Source organism: Oncorhynchus clarkii, chromosome 4, assembly GCF_045791955.1.
Source record: "Oncorhynchus clarkii lewisi isolate Uvic-CL-2024 chromosome 4, UVic_Ocla_1.0, whole genome shotgun sequence".
Classification (NCBI taxonomy): domain Eukaryota; kingdom Metazoa; phylum Chordata; class Actinopteri; order Salmoniformes; family Salmonidae; genus Oncorhynchus; species Oncorhynchus clarkii.
Window position 1 is genome coordinate 9,377,506 of NC_092150.1, and position 14,563 is coordinate 9,392,068.

The 14,563-nt window shown below is 41.9% G+C and overlaps 1 protein-coding gene across 2 annotated transcripts; it reads right to left on the reverse strand.

Annotated features, from left to right (window-relative positions):
* Positions 1 to 376: 376 nt before the first annotated feature.
* LOC139406379 (creatine kinase U-type, mitochondrial-like) lies at positions 377 to 11,581 on the reverse strand. 2 transcript variants are annotated; one of them, XM_071148915.1, is made up of 10 exons: positions 11,501 to 11,581; positions 9,597 to 9,816; positions 8,340 to 8,538; positions 7,106 to 7,201; positions 5,937 to 6,158; positions 5,718 to 5,803; positions 4,204 to 4,327; positions 3,958 to 4,092; positions 3,211 to 3,336; positions 377 to 1,760 (listed from the first exon to the last, which is right to left on the reverse strand). In XM_071148915.1, the coding sequence occupies exons 2-10, from the start codon at positions 9,743 to 9,745 to the stop codon at positions 1,653 to 1,655; spliced, it is 1,245 nt and encodes a 414-aa protein (XP_071005016.1). In that variant the 5' UTR covers positions 9,746 to 9,816; positions 11,501 to 11,581; the 3' UTR covers positions 377 to 1,652. The 2 variants fall into 2 exon arrangements, with proteins under 2 accessions (XP_071005016.1, XP_071005015.1); XM_071148914.1 differs by lacking the exon at positions 11,501 to 11,581 and having other exon boundaries at positions 1,628 to 1,760; positions 9,597 to 9,885.
* Between the last annotated feature and the right edge of the window lie 2,982 nt (positions 11,582 to 14,563).

Below are 14,563 nucleotides of genomic sequence, written 5' to 3' on the forward strand. Positions count from 1 at the left end.
ATATGCAGTTCTGACATATCGTACATTGTCATAGCTAACATTACTTGTCACTTACCGTACAAACAGAAAATAAATCAATGCAAACTCACACTTTTTGACCTTAAATCTGGGTACAGTAAAAGTAGTTAGCACAGTGCAGTGTTGTTTAGAGTATCAGTGTCATCATGACACCAAACCCTACCAAGCTGATCACAATCAAGCACCCGAGTGCTTGGCTACCATGGCGCTCACCTACTGTAAGTCAGTCAAAGCTTTGCTTTCATGCATGCACACACACACACACACATATACACCAGCCTTGAACAGTTAAAAGGTTACTAAGGTCTGCAACAGGCATGCAACAGGTTTAAAATATTAATGACAAATGAGAAAGATATTAAATAGATGGTTTCTTTAATAAAATATGTTTGAGAATGACATTCAATGGTGGGTTGAAATGATATTGCTGCTTGATACATACAGTAGGTCATCAAGCACCGAGCAGAGTAGTTTAGCATGAGCTATTAGTAGGACTTAGTTCAACCCGTGTCTTATTAATAACCCCAGCATACAGACAAACCCCTTACAAGTTATTATCAGTCCAACATGGCTGTTGTGCTACATTCAAGTTGTCAACAATCACTACATGGTTACACTGAATGTAGACTACCACAAATGGATGGATTATGTCAGGGATAATCAACACGGTGCTCTATGCGGTCTATGGAAAACAATTAACAACGTGGAAGGTGTGTTTCACGACGCGCTACAAAGAGCGGCATTGACCTTCCACGGAGTTACATTATTTTCCAGAGAACGCATAGAGAGAGCACCGTGTTGATTATACCTTTTGTACCATGGCTAAAATGTAAAATGTTCCGCTAGATGCGTGTTCATTTTCCAGTAGAAATGTGTTTTATTAACATCCACTGAAGTTGCTAACAAGTTTACTAGAAAGCTACAGTAGTTGTCGTAGTAACCAAACAAACAGACTTGCTAGTTTAGCTAACCAAACCCATCAGTAAGTTACTAGCTTGCCATTATGAAAATCAAATTCAGCAATGCTAATAAAGTTTTCCATTCGACTTTCGCTTTCTAAAAGCAGCTCAAAACATGTAAAAATTAACTATAGCCTTTGAATTCTACCGTGCTGATATACTTACTGTGCGTTATAGAGAAATAATGCACGCTCTAGAATGCTCTTCAAGCCAATCAGAAACAAGCATTCAACAATACCATGGTATATAGAATATAGGCATCCACCCAATAATACACAGGAGAGGATAAATGGTAGTAGACACATTGAGTATAGGACATGCTGTAGTTTAGGGTTAGGAGGTTAATTTTATTTATTTAACCTATATTTAGCCAGGTTAGTCTATTTTTCAAAAGAGACCTGGTTTAGGTGTTAAGCAGGAGTCCATTACGTATAATTTTATAGGGATTAGAGCTATAGGTATGCATAGTTCAGCCAACTTGTCAGGCATTTTGGCTCCAAACGCCCCAATGACTACCAGAATAATGTTCTTGAAACATTTGGTGCCATTTAAATCTGACATCTCAAAGAGAGTTGGATGTGTACACATGACCTATGGCTCTGATGGGGATGAGACAGAGGTTGGTAGGAAGAGGTATATCTGGGTTGGGAGTTGGGAGGGGGGGGGGGGGTTAGTCTACTTCCTGACCGGCGGAGGGATCTTGATGTCCTGACCCTTCTCCAGCTTCTTCTCACATTCGATCAGGTAGTTAACGCCGTCCACCACCGTCTGCACTAGCTGGACCTGATCACAGAGAGCGACAGTGGGCGTGTTAGCGAGCGACTGCATTGCAGACGCATGACAGATCTCACAACATCTAGGTAAGGGGTTTAGCATATCAGCTAAAGCACATCATATGATATTGGCCTAGCAAGCTGATGCCCGTTGGCACAGTCAAGGACGTGGCACGCAACCAAAGCCTGCGCGTGTTTGAGATCGACTGCATTGCGGCCAGACAGTGGCCAAATCACTGATCTACGAATTATCTTACATCCCAAATAACTAGTCATTATGTGATCAAGTTTAGTGATCAGAATTCTAAGCCCTGCTCAAACTAATCGCCTCAATCATGTGGACTGAGAGATTGTGGAGGGTCAAAAGTTCTCTCTCTCTTTCCACATTTTTTTTTCGCACACTACGGTTTTAGTTTCTTCACTCTCTCAAACTTGCCCTTCCATTCCTCACTGATTGGTCCTGGAGAGCTGCAGTGTGTACAGGGCTTTCATTCCCAGTGCTGTAATACCTCATTCCTGATTCAACTGATCAACCACATCTTGACTAGCTGAATCATGTGTGTATGTGTCAATTCACAGTGTTATTAGAGGTGTTATTAGTGTATGTGTCAATGCACAGTTTACTACCCCCCCCTTCTTACCATGCATTCACCCATCATACAACCCATGTTAACAATCCCATCATACAACCCATGTTAATAATCCCATCATACAACCCAGGCATGACAATATTGATGAGGAGTCCCACCGTACAGAATAGTGATGTGTACAGGAGTCCCACCGTACAGAATAGTGATGTGTACAGGAGTCCCACCGTACAGAATAGTGATGTGTACACGAGTCCCACCGTACAGAATAGTGATGTGTACAGGAGTCACACCGTATAGAATAGTGATGTGTACTTGACTTATGTTTCCCATCCAGACACAGGAGAGGGTTAGGGTTAAACACAGGCATGACAGTCTCTCTCCTCAATACATTCCTCAAGCCTTCCAGTGCAACCCATAGCCGCATCTCAATAGTCTAAAATGGATTCCTCTCTCATATTCTTTCATTCACTTGACTGATGGGTAAAGTGAAAGGATTTGCTACACTCCCCCTACCATCTGTAATGGGTAATAACTTTGACTTGACTCAAGCCTTTGGCTCCTCCTACAAGGAGCGGAGGCTACTGAGGAATGTCCTCCATCTCGATCCCTTCTGGGAAAAATTTGCCCGGTCGTACCAGTTGTAATGACCAAGTGAATTTATTTTGCATGGCCTTGTAATGTAGCGTAAGCCATTTAAAAAAATTGAGATGCACCCAGTAGCTGTGGGGGATGACATTTCTCCTAGGTACAGATCTAGGAACAGTTTCCCCTCCTTCTAAACCCAACTGAAACCATTAGTAGTGGGGGGGTAAAAACATTAAACCAACCCAAGATCAGTGTCCAAACCTAACACCATGTATTCCCCATTACCTCTGACTGGCCCAGTCTGTCTAGGTTGGAGATGTCGAAGGTGCTTCCCACGGCTGCAGTGTCCACTCCCCCAGTTCCTCTCTTCTGCAGACGCAGGTTGTCCAGGATCTTAGTGAAGCGAGGGTCCTGCAGGTTTACCAGACAGGAGTCACTTTTAGTAGACGCCCAAACAGAAAAACGGTTGGAAAATGGACAGATACCATCTCAACGCTCGTTTACCCCTTTTTTATATATTTTTCTGTTACGGTGTACCCTAACAAAGAGAAACATTCAGAAGATGATGGGTGGTGGATGACTGGCTCGTGGGGATCATATTGGTCCCTGGTTTAAGGGTATAGGTCTCATTCAAGTCCTACCATGGAGGTCTGGAGTACTGCTGGTTTTCGGTTCTACCTGATCATTAATTGCACCCACCTGGTGTCCCAAATCTAAATCAGTCCCTGATTACAGGGATGAAGGGTGAAAAAAGCAGTGGAACAGGTCCAGATTTGAATTTAAGGGGTTTGTGTATTTAAGAACCTGTATTTGGAAAATCCAAAGATAGCCTGTGGGTTGGGAATGACATGGGTGGCAGGTAGCCTAGCGGTTAAGAGAGTTGGGCTGGTAACCGAAAGGTCACTGGTTCGAATCTCCAAGCCGACGAGGTGAAAAATCTGTTGATGTGCCCTTGAGCAACGCACTTGACCCTAATTAGTTAACCCACATGTCAAAGTAAAATGCTTGTTGGTGCTCTTGATTAGATGTTACCTTGCTGAGCTTGGGCAAATTGACGTGTACTCCCGCACGGAGCCCAGTTCCCAGGTTGGAGGGGCACGTGAGGATGTAGCCCAGTCTCTCATTCCACATGAACTCCCAGCCTTTCTCCTGGATCAGCCTCTCCACCTGAACAAACCTTTCACTTTAGACTAGATGGAAAAACATTCGATGACAACTTTATTTGTCTTGCATACATACACCGGCAGCCACATAATGGTGTGTGTGTGCGTGCTGCACCTCTTTCAGGCCTGTGCAGAAGCGGTCAAACACTCTCTTCATGTTGCCTCCCTTCTCCATAGAGATGACTCTGGTGTGATCCTCTTCATTGATCCAGATCAGGAAGGTCTTCGTGTTGTTATGCCTGGAGTAGCGAGGGTTGAAAACACAAAACGTATCAATACTAATTTCAAACTAAATAAAAACTACACAAAACACAATCTTAAAAAGCAATACTTGTGTAGTGCTTCCTAATGCCATGGGATCCCAGCGCTCCCACCAGTGTACGTAGACTATTTTAGAGGAGCTGATCACGATCGTTGATAATAAATGCTTTTCCTAAGGAGGCCTTTATTTAATAAATAGAAGGTTCTGCTTCTCCTTCTGTCGGTAATCAGGTTTGATTCGGGTGGTCCAAAAAGGAGCTCAGAGCATTCCTCAAATTGAGTTAAACTATTTATACATGACAGAGAGATCATTTCTCCATCCTCTATTGCACCAGCTAGAGTTAAATGTCCAGGTTCCATTTCCCATACGTTATAACTTCATTGAGGTGATGGTGGCGGTAGACAGTATTGCCACATACGCAATAATCATATTGCATTGTAATGGATACAGTATTTCCATATAAGCAAAAACGTTATTGTAATGCAATTCATTATAGACAATGGCATATTTGCCCCATTGGCCTCCTGAAAACAATTAGAGAATTGAATGAAGTAATGGATAGGTCTGAAGCCAGGAGAGCAGAGAGAAGCATGAAAGGAGGAGAGAGCTGTCCGAACATTTTTAATTTAGAGCCCTGAGGATAAATTATAGAGGAGAGGCTGGCATGCTGTAGGGGGGTAGAGAATGGCTGGAGCAGGCCCTGGCAGGGTAGCGGTTGGCATCAGGCTATTTCTGGGCACCAACGGAAACTCAATGCGGAGAGGGCATTGTCTGCATCACTAATGTACATCTAAGGCTCAGTCTACAGAAGAGTCTATGACTAAGTCTACAGGAGAGCCTATGGCTCAGTCTACAGGAGAGCCTATGGCTCAGTCTACAGGAGAGCCTATGGCTCAGTCTACAGGAGAGCCTATGGCTCAGTCTACAGGAGAGCCTATGGCTCAGTCTACAGGAGAGCCTATGGCTCAGTCTACAGGAGAGCCTATGGCTCAGTCTACAGGAGAGCCTATGGCTCAGTCTACAGGAGAGTCTATGGATCAGTCTACAGTAGAGTCTATGGCTCAGTCTACAGGAGAGCCTATGGCTCAGTCTACAGGAGAGCCTATGGCTCAGTCTACAGGAGAGCCTATGGCTCAGTCTACAGGAGAGCCTTTGGCTCAGTCTACAGGAGAGCCTATGGCTCAGTCTACAGGAGATACAAGCTAGTGGACATTGCCACTTTGCTAGAAGGAAAACCTCCATAAAGAAGAGTCCTGATGATGTGTAGCACCAACTGTATGCAAATAATAACTTAGAGACAATAATCAAAATCCCCTCTTACCGTTATGACCACTAAGGTTCTGTATCTATAACCAACAGGTGCTTACCAGATACCGCGTGCATCTGGCCAATCGCGGGCCATCCCTGAACAGGTCAGCAGAGGGGACACGGGTTTATCGAACAGGAAGTGGTCCTGTGTCAACACAGTAGAGACAGGAAATGCTGTCTTAATGAAAGGGGAACAACATCAATGCCTAACAAAACATATCTGCTATTGTTTCCCTCCTGTCTTTTAGGTCTTCAAATGGATTGGCATCCTGCCTCACGTCAATGAGCTGCTGCTGCTCCTGGTCTGTCATGTGGGTGAGGCTATAATATGTCCCCGCCAGGTCCCCCTTCAGGCCAGCCAGGGCGTCCACCACCACCTTCTCCACCTCCCGGCGCTCTGCCCGGGTACACGCCGGGGGCAGGCTCAGTCCCCTGATGCTACGGCCTGTCCTGACCCGCGACGACAGCACATAGCGCTCGTCGAATTTGCCCGACTTGAGCTGACAGATGGAGGGAAACAGAAAAATAACAAATGGCGTAGCTATAGTAGTAAATAGTATGACAGTTAGGCCTATTATCATGAAACCGAAAAGAAGGACATTTGTGAATGACCTTTGCTCCCCAAAAAGCTAAATGGTTTAAGTCAAGGAAGTCATGACATGATTATTGATCCTACATTAGGTTCCTTTGATATGTGATTTGTATGGCATTATACAGTAATTGACATTCATTGTTTTTTTTTTATTTTTTATTTTACCTTTATTTTACTAGGCAAGTCAGTTAAGAACAAATTCTTATTTTCAATGACGGCCTAGGAACAGTGGGTTAACTGCCTGTTCAGGGGCAGAACGACAGATTTGTACCTTGTCAGCTCGGGGGTTTGAACTTGCAACCTTCCGGTTACTAGTCCAACGCTCTAACCACTAGGCTACCCTGCCGCCCCAATTGTAGCATATAACATATCATCGCTGTTTGAAGAAAACCTTGTGACATTTACATTTTTATTTATTTAAAGCAGTAACATCCCTCAATGTACTATGAACATTTAATTTAAGCTTCTAGTTTCAGAATTATATGTTCGTTAAAGAGAAAATATGGTCATTTGTTTTCAAATTCCTGAAAGGTTTCTGTTTTGGAGACGAGAGGTTTTCATCAGACAGAAACGACATTCATGTAATATAACGTAATGAATGATTAACGTTCCAATATGCACAATCGATTTACTGCCTAACGATATAATGTTAGCTGGTATCACTGATTAGTATAGCATGAGTGAATCTGTCCACTTTCTAATGTTAAATATAGTAGTATGCAACACCTAACATGGTCTGTGTGTGGTGACAGTGACGTCAGGGAAAACTGAGCTTAAGGACAGCTCCACCATTCAGCCAGTTCTAATTTTGACCAGACACAGCCCATACTGTTGTTTTCAGATGTATCTCTGTACCTTGCTGGAGTCCAAGTCAGTGGGATGGGTCATAGTCTGAGGGTCGTAGCCATTGTGCCTCTCCTTGATGACCGGGTCAAGGAGGTCTGCAAACACCTGAAACCCCCCCGTGTCAAAAATGTCATCATTATACAGTCTCTCATTTGGTTAGGATTTATAGAAAAGGAAAGGGTGATACCTAGTCAGTTGTATAGCTGAATGCATTCAACAGAAATGTGTCTTCCGTATTTAACCCAACCCCTCTGAATCAGAGAGGTGGGGCTGCCATAAATCAACATCCACAGCATTGGCACCCTCAGAGCAGCGGGTTAACTGCCTTGCTCAGGGGCAGAATAACAGATTTTTAACTTGTCAGCTCGGGGATTCGATTCAGCAACCTTTCGGTTTCTGGCCCAATGCTCCTACCCACCAGGATACCTGCCGCCACCTTGTAGACTACATTAAGAGAATCACTGTCACTTTACAAACTATTAGACAGGCTTACAGTATAGTATTCTAGTCTAGTATGATTTATACTATACCATTATGAGTTGGTGTAGTCTCATAGCAAGCAATGAAACTAACGACCAAAAGATGTGATCCCAAATGAAGGTCTCCTCTATCCTAAAACCAACACCCCTCTGGTGCAGTGGTAGTTGGTCTCAGTCTGAAATGGGACAGGGGGACTGGGTGTGCCTGTTCTCCATTGTCAGATTGAGTGGCTGGGATTGTAATATCACATGTGATCAATAGACCACTTGCTCTTGCTCCTCCTCATGTCAGAAAAGTATCAAAACACAGAGAGTTCTCATTCATTCTTAATATAGCTGACATAAATGTAGCCTATAGACTAAATGGGCTTTTTATGGCTTTAAGAAATGTCAAAAAGGGCATCTATTAAAAAAAGCAAACAATGAATATATACAGTGCATTCGGAAAGTATTCAGACCTGGATCTTTTCCACATTTTGTTACATTACTACCTTCTAAAATTAATTAAATTGTTATTTTCCCCCCTATCAATATACACACAATACCCCATAATGACAAAGCAAAAAAAGTTTTAATTCTATATATTTTTTAAATGTAAAGCTCATTTGAGGATGAGGTCCAGAGGGGACATTGGATCCTCTCCTCCAATGTGCTTTGTAAGAGCGGTGAGGAACTGAGAAAATAGACAGCCTATGGCTTCACCCTGATGAAAACTATACAGCTGTCATCTGCATTCAAGACTTCTAACTGCTGCCTGCTCTGACCTCGTAGGACTCCTCATCCCCTGCCACCATGCCCACGGTCTTGATGAAGGGGTGCCCGGGGTTGTCCACACCAGTCTGGATGGCCTGGTCAAGAGTGTAGCCGTTGGGCGTGGCCTTGTCCACCAGCTTGGCATAGATGGCAGGTGTCAGGTGGCTGGCCATGCAGTTGTTGTGCTTGCGCAGGTCCGGGTAGTCCGCACTGTCGGGATACATTAAATCATGCGGACAAAAATTGCTAAATCATTGTCTTTGAGAACCACAAGGATAATAAATAAATAATATATATATATATATTATAAAATATGTATATAAATATATATTTAAAAAAAAAAGCTGTATAGGAACCACCTGATTGATGACACCATTATGATAATTACTGCCTAAGACTCGCTGCAATGTAGCTTAGGCTACTCAATAGCCATCAGCTACAGTGATTTCCATCTATCACTCTGTTCTAGCCTACCTGTGCTTTTCTTTTGACATACCAGTGCATGCGCGCTATGTTTAGCCTATACCTATCACAATGCGCGGTCATCACAGACACAGCAGTGCAACCATACATGCTACAATCTGATCGCAGCAGACGTCGAGCATTCGACGACTTTGCTTTGGAAACGGAATATCCTATATTTCTTAATAGGCCTATGCGTTATGCAATCGGTTTGTCCAGTTTTGCATTTTGCCTCCAGCATCTTCTCTAATCGGTTTTGCGGTAGATTCTGCCTATCATAAAACCATAAAGCTGAGTTTTAGCCCAGCCCCCACGCAAGCCAAATAAAGAGATTCTAGATTCATTCTAGACCATTCCAACATGGTTCTGGAAAAAAAAACACCTGTCTATCTCACCAAATAATTAATTAGAGCGTATCAATGTAGTCTACATATTGTTGGCAAAACATTCCATCAGTAGACCATGCATTACGAGAATATTCTTATATTTTTATTTCATCATTAGACATAAAAAAAAACATGAGGCTGACTATAGTTTTAACATTTCATGAATAAAACAGGCCTAGGTCATTTATCATTTCCACAAAAAGTAAGTAAGAAAGAACCGATTCGAAATAGCACATTCATACAATGAATGCTGAAATAGTCTCCAGTTTTGACAGTCAGAGAATTCAGTGCATGTCAGCGTAGACTATTACTCATGTATTATTGTATCTAAAACAACAGGTCTACAGAATGACAATATTTCGCCCTTGAAATGGCTGGACTGAATGTCCATATAGCGCAATAAAGGGCGTCGTGGGTTACCTGGCAGGGTACACTCTCCGTACTTGCGCTCCGGCGGTGACATGTTCACGGTTGAGCAGAAAGGCCGCTGTCAAAGACCCGGCTCCAACTAATGACATAATGCCCACATTTCGTTTGCCGGACAAAATTCTGGCGAAGTTGTTTGCCATTGCTTTATTTCCACAGTTTCTGAGAGGTAGGGATGGATGAATGGAATGTGAGCCTTGGTGATGCTACGAGTCTAAAAGGAAAGGAGGAAAATCAGAGAGGATAAGATGAGTGAGACTGGAGGAGGAGACCGACGCGTGGAGTGAATGCTGATGGATCCAAGTGAATGCAGCAACAGACGAAGCGGCTAGACTAGGCTATACAGCATTTGCTGAAGTTCGTGTGTATTTCACCCCTCCTTTCAGAACGCTCTCAATTCCCATACACGCCAGCCTACTTAATCCAATGGACAGTAGTTAGTCCTACTGGAATTAGTTAAATATATATATTTTTTCATTAAATTGTTATTACAGATCGACATAATTTAATTGTGTTCATAAAACACTATTGAATTGAGAAATTAAAATTAGAAACTGCCGCGCACTAGCCCCGAGACTGCCGCGCACTAGCCCCGAGACTGCCGCGCACTAGCCCCGAGACCCGAGAGTGGTTTCTTGCATCAACACAACAACATTTTTTGTCACCTGGTCTGAAGGACCAGTGGATAAACAGGTTAATGTACAGTCCTGCACGTTTCCCCCCCCTAAAGTCTCTTGGAATGTAGTCTCATTGAACACCACACATTGACTTCTAGTGTTGGCTGAATGATAGAAAAGCTATTTCCATTTTAAAATGTTATGGATGCATTTTCTCCATTGTTTTTGATGGTAGGTCACTCTGTTAGGCATACATTATGATACAATAGGCACAGTATCCTACTTGGCCACTGGTATAACTAATTTAAAGCGAGTACAGCCTCAGCGTTGGAAGTTTGCGTTTTGACGTTTTAGAGGTAACATTGCTCACGGACAAACGTCCCATAACTAGACACCCAAGTAACAACGCAACGCGTTATGGGTGCGTGCAGTAACGCTAACGGTTTAATCCTTAAAAGCCAAATTAGAACAACTCGATGATATTCTTGGCATTTTCTTAATTGGTTTATCAAATTATTTTATCAATAGGTTGGAATATGACAAACATTATGCTTTATTAACCCAAACCAACAAAAACTATAGAAGGCTATTGGCGTTTGCGCAATTACACAATAGTCTAGTAGGACCAGTCAGCATGCATCGCAGGAACCAGGAATTTAGAAAGACGCTCTGGCTTTTTGCAGGCACCAAGGACAACTATAGTGGATAAATATATTGCTTTTGAGATACAAAACGTTTAAAGATGCACACGTCCCTATTCAGCCATATGCCTAATTCAACTGAAAGGTCAAGGCAAGATTGTTGCAATACTGTATTCTGAGGGAGACTTTTAGGTAGGACTATTTAGCAGGGGATAATTCAGTGATCAAGACATGAAATGAGGAAATAGCAAATGTATACGTTATCTGATCAAAGTTCACAGGAGGAAATTATGCAAGAGAAGTTTCTTTATACAGGCATTTACATTGCAGGAGGAATGATTGCATAACATATGCATTTACATTGCAGGAGGAATGATTGCATAACATATGCATTTACATTGCAGGAGGAATGATTGCATAACATATGCATTTGCATTACAATTTAGCAATCAGCAGTCTCTTATGTGGAATAATTTTGTAAAACAGCAATAAATGATACATTGTTAAAAATATCATAACGTGGTATGGTAATTGAGTTAACATTCATGGCAAACCAATTATTAAAATGTGTAAAGCATTTATACATTATAAGTTTTATGTGACACATTACAGATGTGAAATATATGTAGGATAGTCTCACCTTGTTTCAGCTACTGGATGGTACTGCCCATTGATGCATTTGGCAGCCCCGGCAGACCTTTGAGGCGTGGTGGCTCCTTATCTCCCTTAGAGTTGATTGTGCCTACACACATGACTAACGCCTACCAGTTAACCTGAGACACACACACAGTCTACGAAAACAGAGCCGACCAAGGTCCGTTTGCGTCGCTCACTAGAGTTGGAAGATAAAAGGGAGATGTACTTTACAGCTCTGACCTTTGAACAGGAAAGGGTGATTTCAGTTAGACTATCAGGTGCCTTTTATCAAATATACCTGCTGATAAGGTAAGGACAAAAAACACACAAAAAAAACACCCCGACAGGTTTACTGCCCATCCACTGGGTCCAGTATTGGAGACTGAACTAAAATTGTTATAAATAATAGGCCTAACTTGTATCTTGTTTGAAAAATTGTTACAGGTACAGAAATTAAAACTGGGAATGACAAAAAAGTGGTTCAGAACATACAGTTGAAGTCGGAAGTTTACATTCACTTAGGTTGGAGTCATTAAAACTAGTTTTTCAACCACTCCACAAATTTCTTGTTAACAAACTATAGTTTTGGCAAGTCGGTTAGGACATCTACTTTGTGCATGACACAAGTCATTTTTCCAACAATTGTTTACAGACATGTTATTTCACTGTATCACAATTCCAGTGGGTCAGAAGTTTACATACACTAAGTTGACTGTGCCTTTAAACAGCTTGGAAAATTCCAGAAAATGATGTCATGACTTTAGAAGCTTCTGATAGGCTAATTGACATCATTTGAGTCAATTGGAGGTGTACCTGTGGATGTGTTTCAAGGCATACCTTCAAACTCAGTGCCTCTTTGCTTGACATCATGGGAAAATCAAAAGAAATCAGCCAAGACCTCAGAAAAATAATTGTAGACCTCCACATGTCAGGTTCATCCTTGGAAGAAATTTCAAAATGCCTGAAGGTACCACGTTTATCTGTACATACCATAGTACGCAAGTATAAACACCATGGGACCACGCAGCCGTCATACCTCTCAGGATGGAGACGCGTTCTGTCTCCTAGAGATGAACATACTTTGGTGCAAAAAGTGCAAATCAATCCCAGAACAACAGCAAAGGACCTTGTGAAGATGCTGGAGAAAACAGGTACAAAAGTATCAATATCCACAGTAAAAGGGGTCCTACATCGACATAACCTAAAAGGCTGCTCAGCAAAGAAGAAGCCACTGCTCCAAAACCGCCATAAAAAAGCCAGACTACGGTTTGCAACTGCACATGGGGACAAAGATGGTACTTTTTGGAGAAATGTTCTCTGGTCTGATGAAACAAAAATAGAACTGTTTGGCCATAATGACCATCGTTATGTTTGGAGGAAAAAGGATGAGGCTTGCAAGCCGAAGAACACCATCCCAACCGTGAAGCACGGTGGTGGCAGCATCATGTTGTGGGGGTGCTTTACTGCAGGAGGGACTGGTGCACTTCACAAAATAGATGCCATCATGAGGCATCAAAACTATGTGGATATATTGAAGCAACATCTCAAGACATCAATCAAGAAGTTAGAGCTTGGTCACAAATGGGTCTTCCAAATGGATAATGACCCCAAGCATACTTCCAAAGTTGTGGCAAAATGGCTTAAGGACAACAATGTCAAGGTATTGGAGTGGCCATCACAAAGCCCTGACCTCAATCCTATAGAAAATGTGTGGGCAGAACTGAAAAAGCGTGTGCAAGCAAGTAGGCCTACAAACCTGACTCAGTTACACCAGCTCTGTCAGGAGGAATGGGCCAAAATTCACCCAATATATTGTGGGAAGCTTGCGGAAGGCCAAAGTTGCCCAAGTTAAACAATTTAAAGGCAATGCTACCAAATACTAATTAAGTGTATATACATTTATATAAACCCACTGGGAATGTGATGAAATAAATAAAAGCTGAAATAAATCACTCTACCATTCTGACATTTCACATTCTTAAAATAAAGTGGTGATCCGAACTGACCTAAAACAGGGAATTTTTACTAGGATTAAAATGTCAGGAATTGTGAAAAACTGAGTTTAAATGTATTTGACTAAGGTGTATGTAAACTTCCGACTTCAACCAAATCTAGTTTGCACGATGACTTGCATGAGTACCCTTGCCGGAAAACTAATGACTAATTTTATTCCCCAGAGCTAACGCCTAGGCTTTAGATTATGGCCACATTGAGATTTTGTGTCCGTAAAAATCTGTATTGAGCCAATAGTTTTTCAAATGGAAGTCATCGGTTGCTGGATGAATGACAACTAACATGATTGTTTATGCAAATACACACAATATGTCCGCCTTTGTTAAGTATGCAATTAATCTGAAAAAAAAGTAGATAATGATGTAGGTCTATCCCCATGTAATTTTTGATTTCATCCAAGTTCATGCGTCTCAGTGTGGCTTAACCTTCAGCCAAATAAGCTAGCACAATCTTGAATAGTGTAAACAACCCAGACTTGATACCTGGTCAGTCACATACTGAACATTCAGTGATCAATGAACATTGGAGGGAGATTCTAATGATAAAGAATGTTACTTATATATTTTTAATAAACACTAATAATTGTGGTTTTATTTTTTCACATTTTATTTAATTCAAATAACCATATAAGATATTTAAGTTAACTATTTTATATTGTTTTGTGAATAGGTATTTAAAATACTTTAAAATATAAAATCGACCACAAACAATCTTGAAATTTAAAGATTAAACGATTACACTATGGCCAAAAGTATGTGGACACCACTTCAAATGAGTGGATTTGGCTATTTCAGCCATACCGGTTGCTGACAGGTGTATAAAATCGAGTACACAGCCATGCAATCTCCAAAGACAAACATTGGCAGTAGAATGGAACGTACTGAAGAGCTCAGTGACTTTCAACGTGGCACCATCTGGCAACGTCGCCATCTGGCAGTCCGATGGATGACTGAGTTTGAAGGATGCCAGAAGAATGCTACCTGTCCCAATGCATAGTGCCAACTGTAAAGTCTGGTGGAGGATGAGTAATGGTCTGTGTCTGATTTTCATGGTG

Bases quoted from the DNA above. Each gene is read 5' to 3' on its own strand.
- LOC139406379 (XM_071148915.1), bottom strand. From the start codon at position 9,745: ATGGCAAACAACTTCGCCAGAATTTTGTCCGGCAAACGAAATGTGGGC. The intron at 7,202-8,339 runs GTCAGAGCAGGC...GGGGGGTTTCAG, and splicing joins GGGATGAGGAGTCCTACGAG to GTGTTTGCAGACCTCCTTGA. The intron at 4,328-5,717 runs GTAAGCACCTGT...TCGCTACTCCAG, and splicing joins CCAGATGCACGCGGTATCTG to GCATAACAACACGAAGACCT.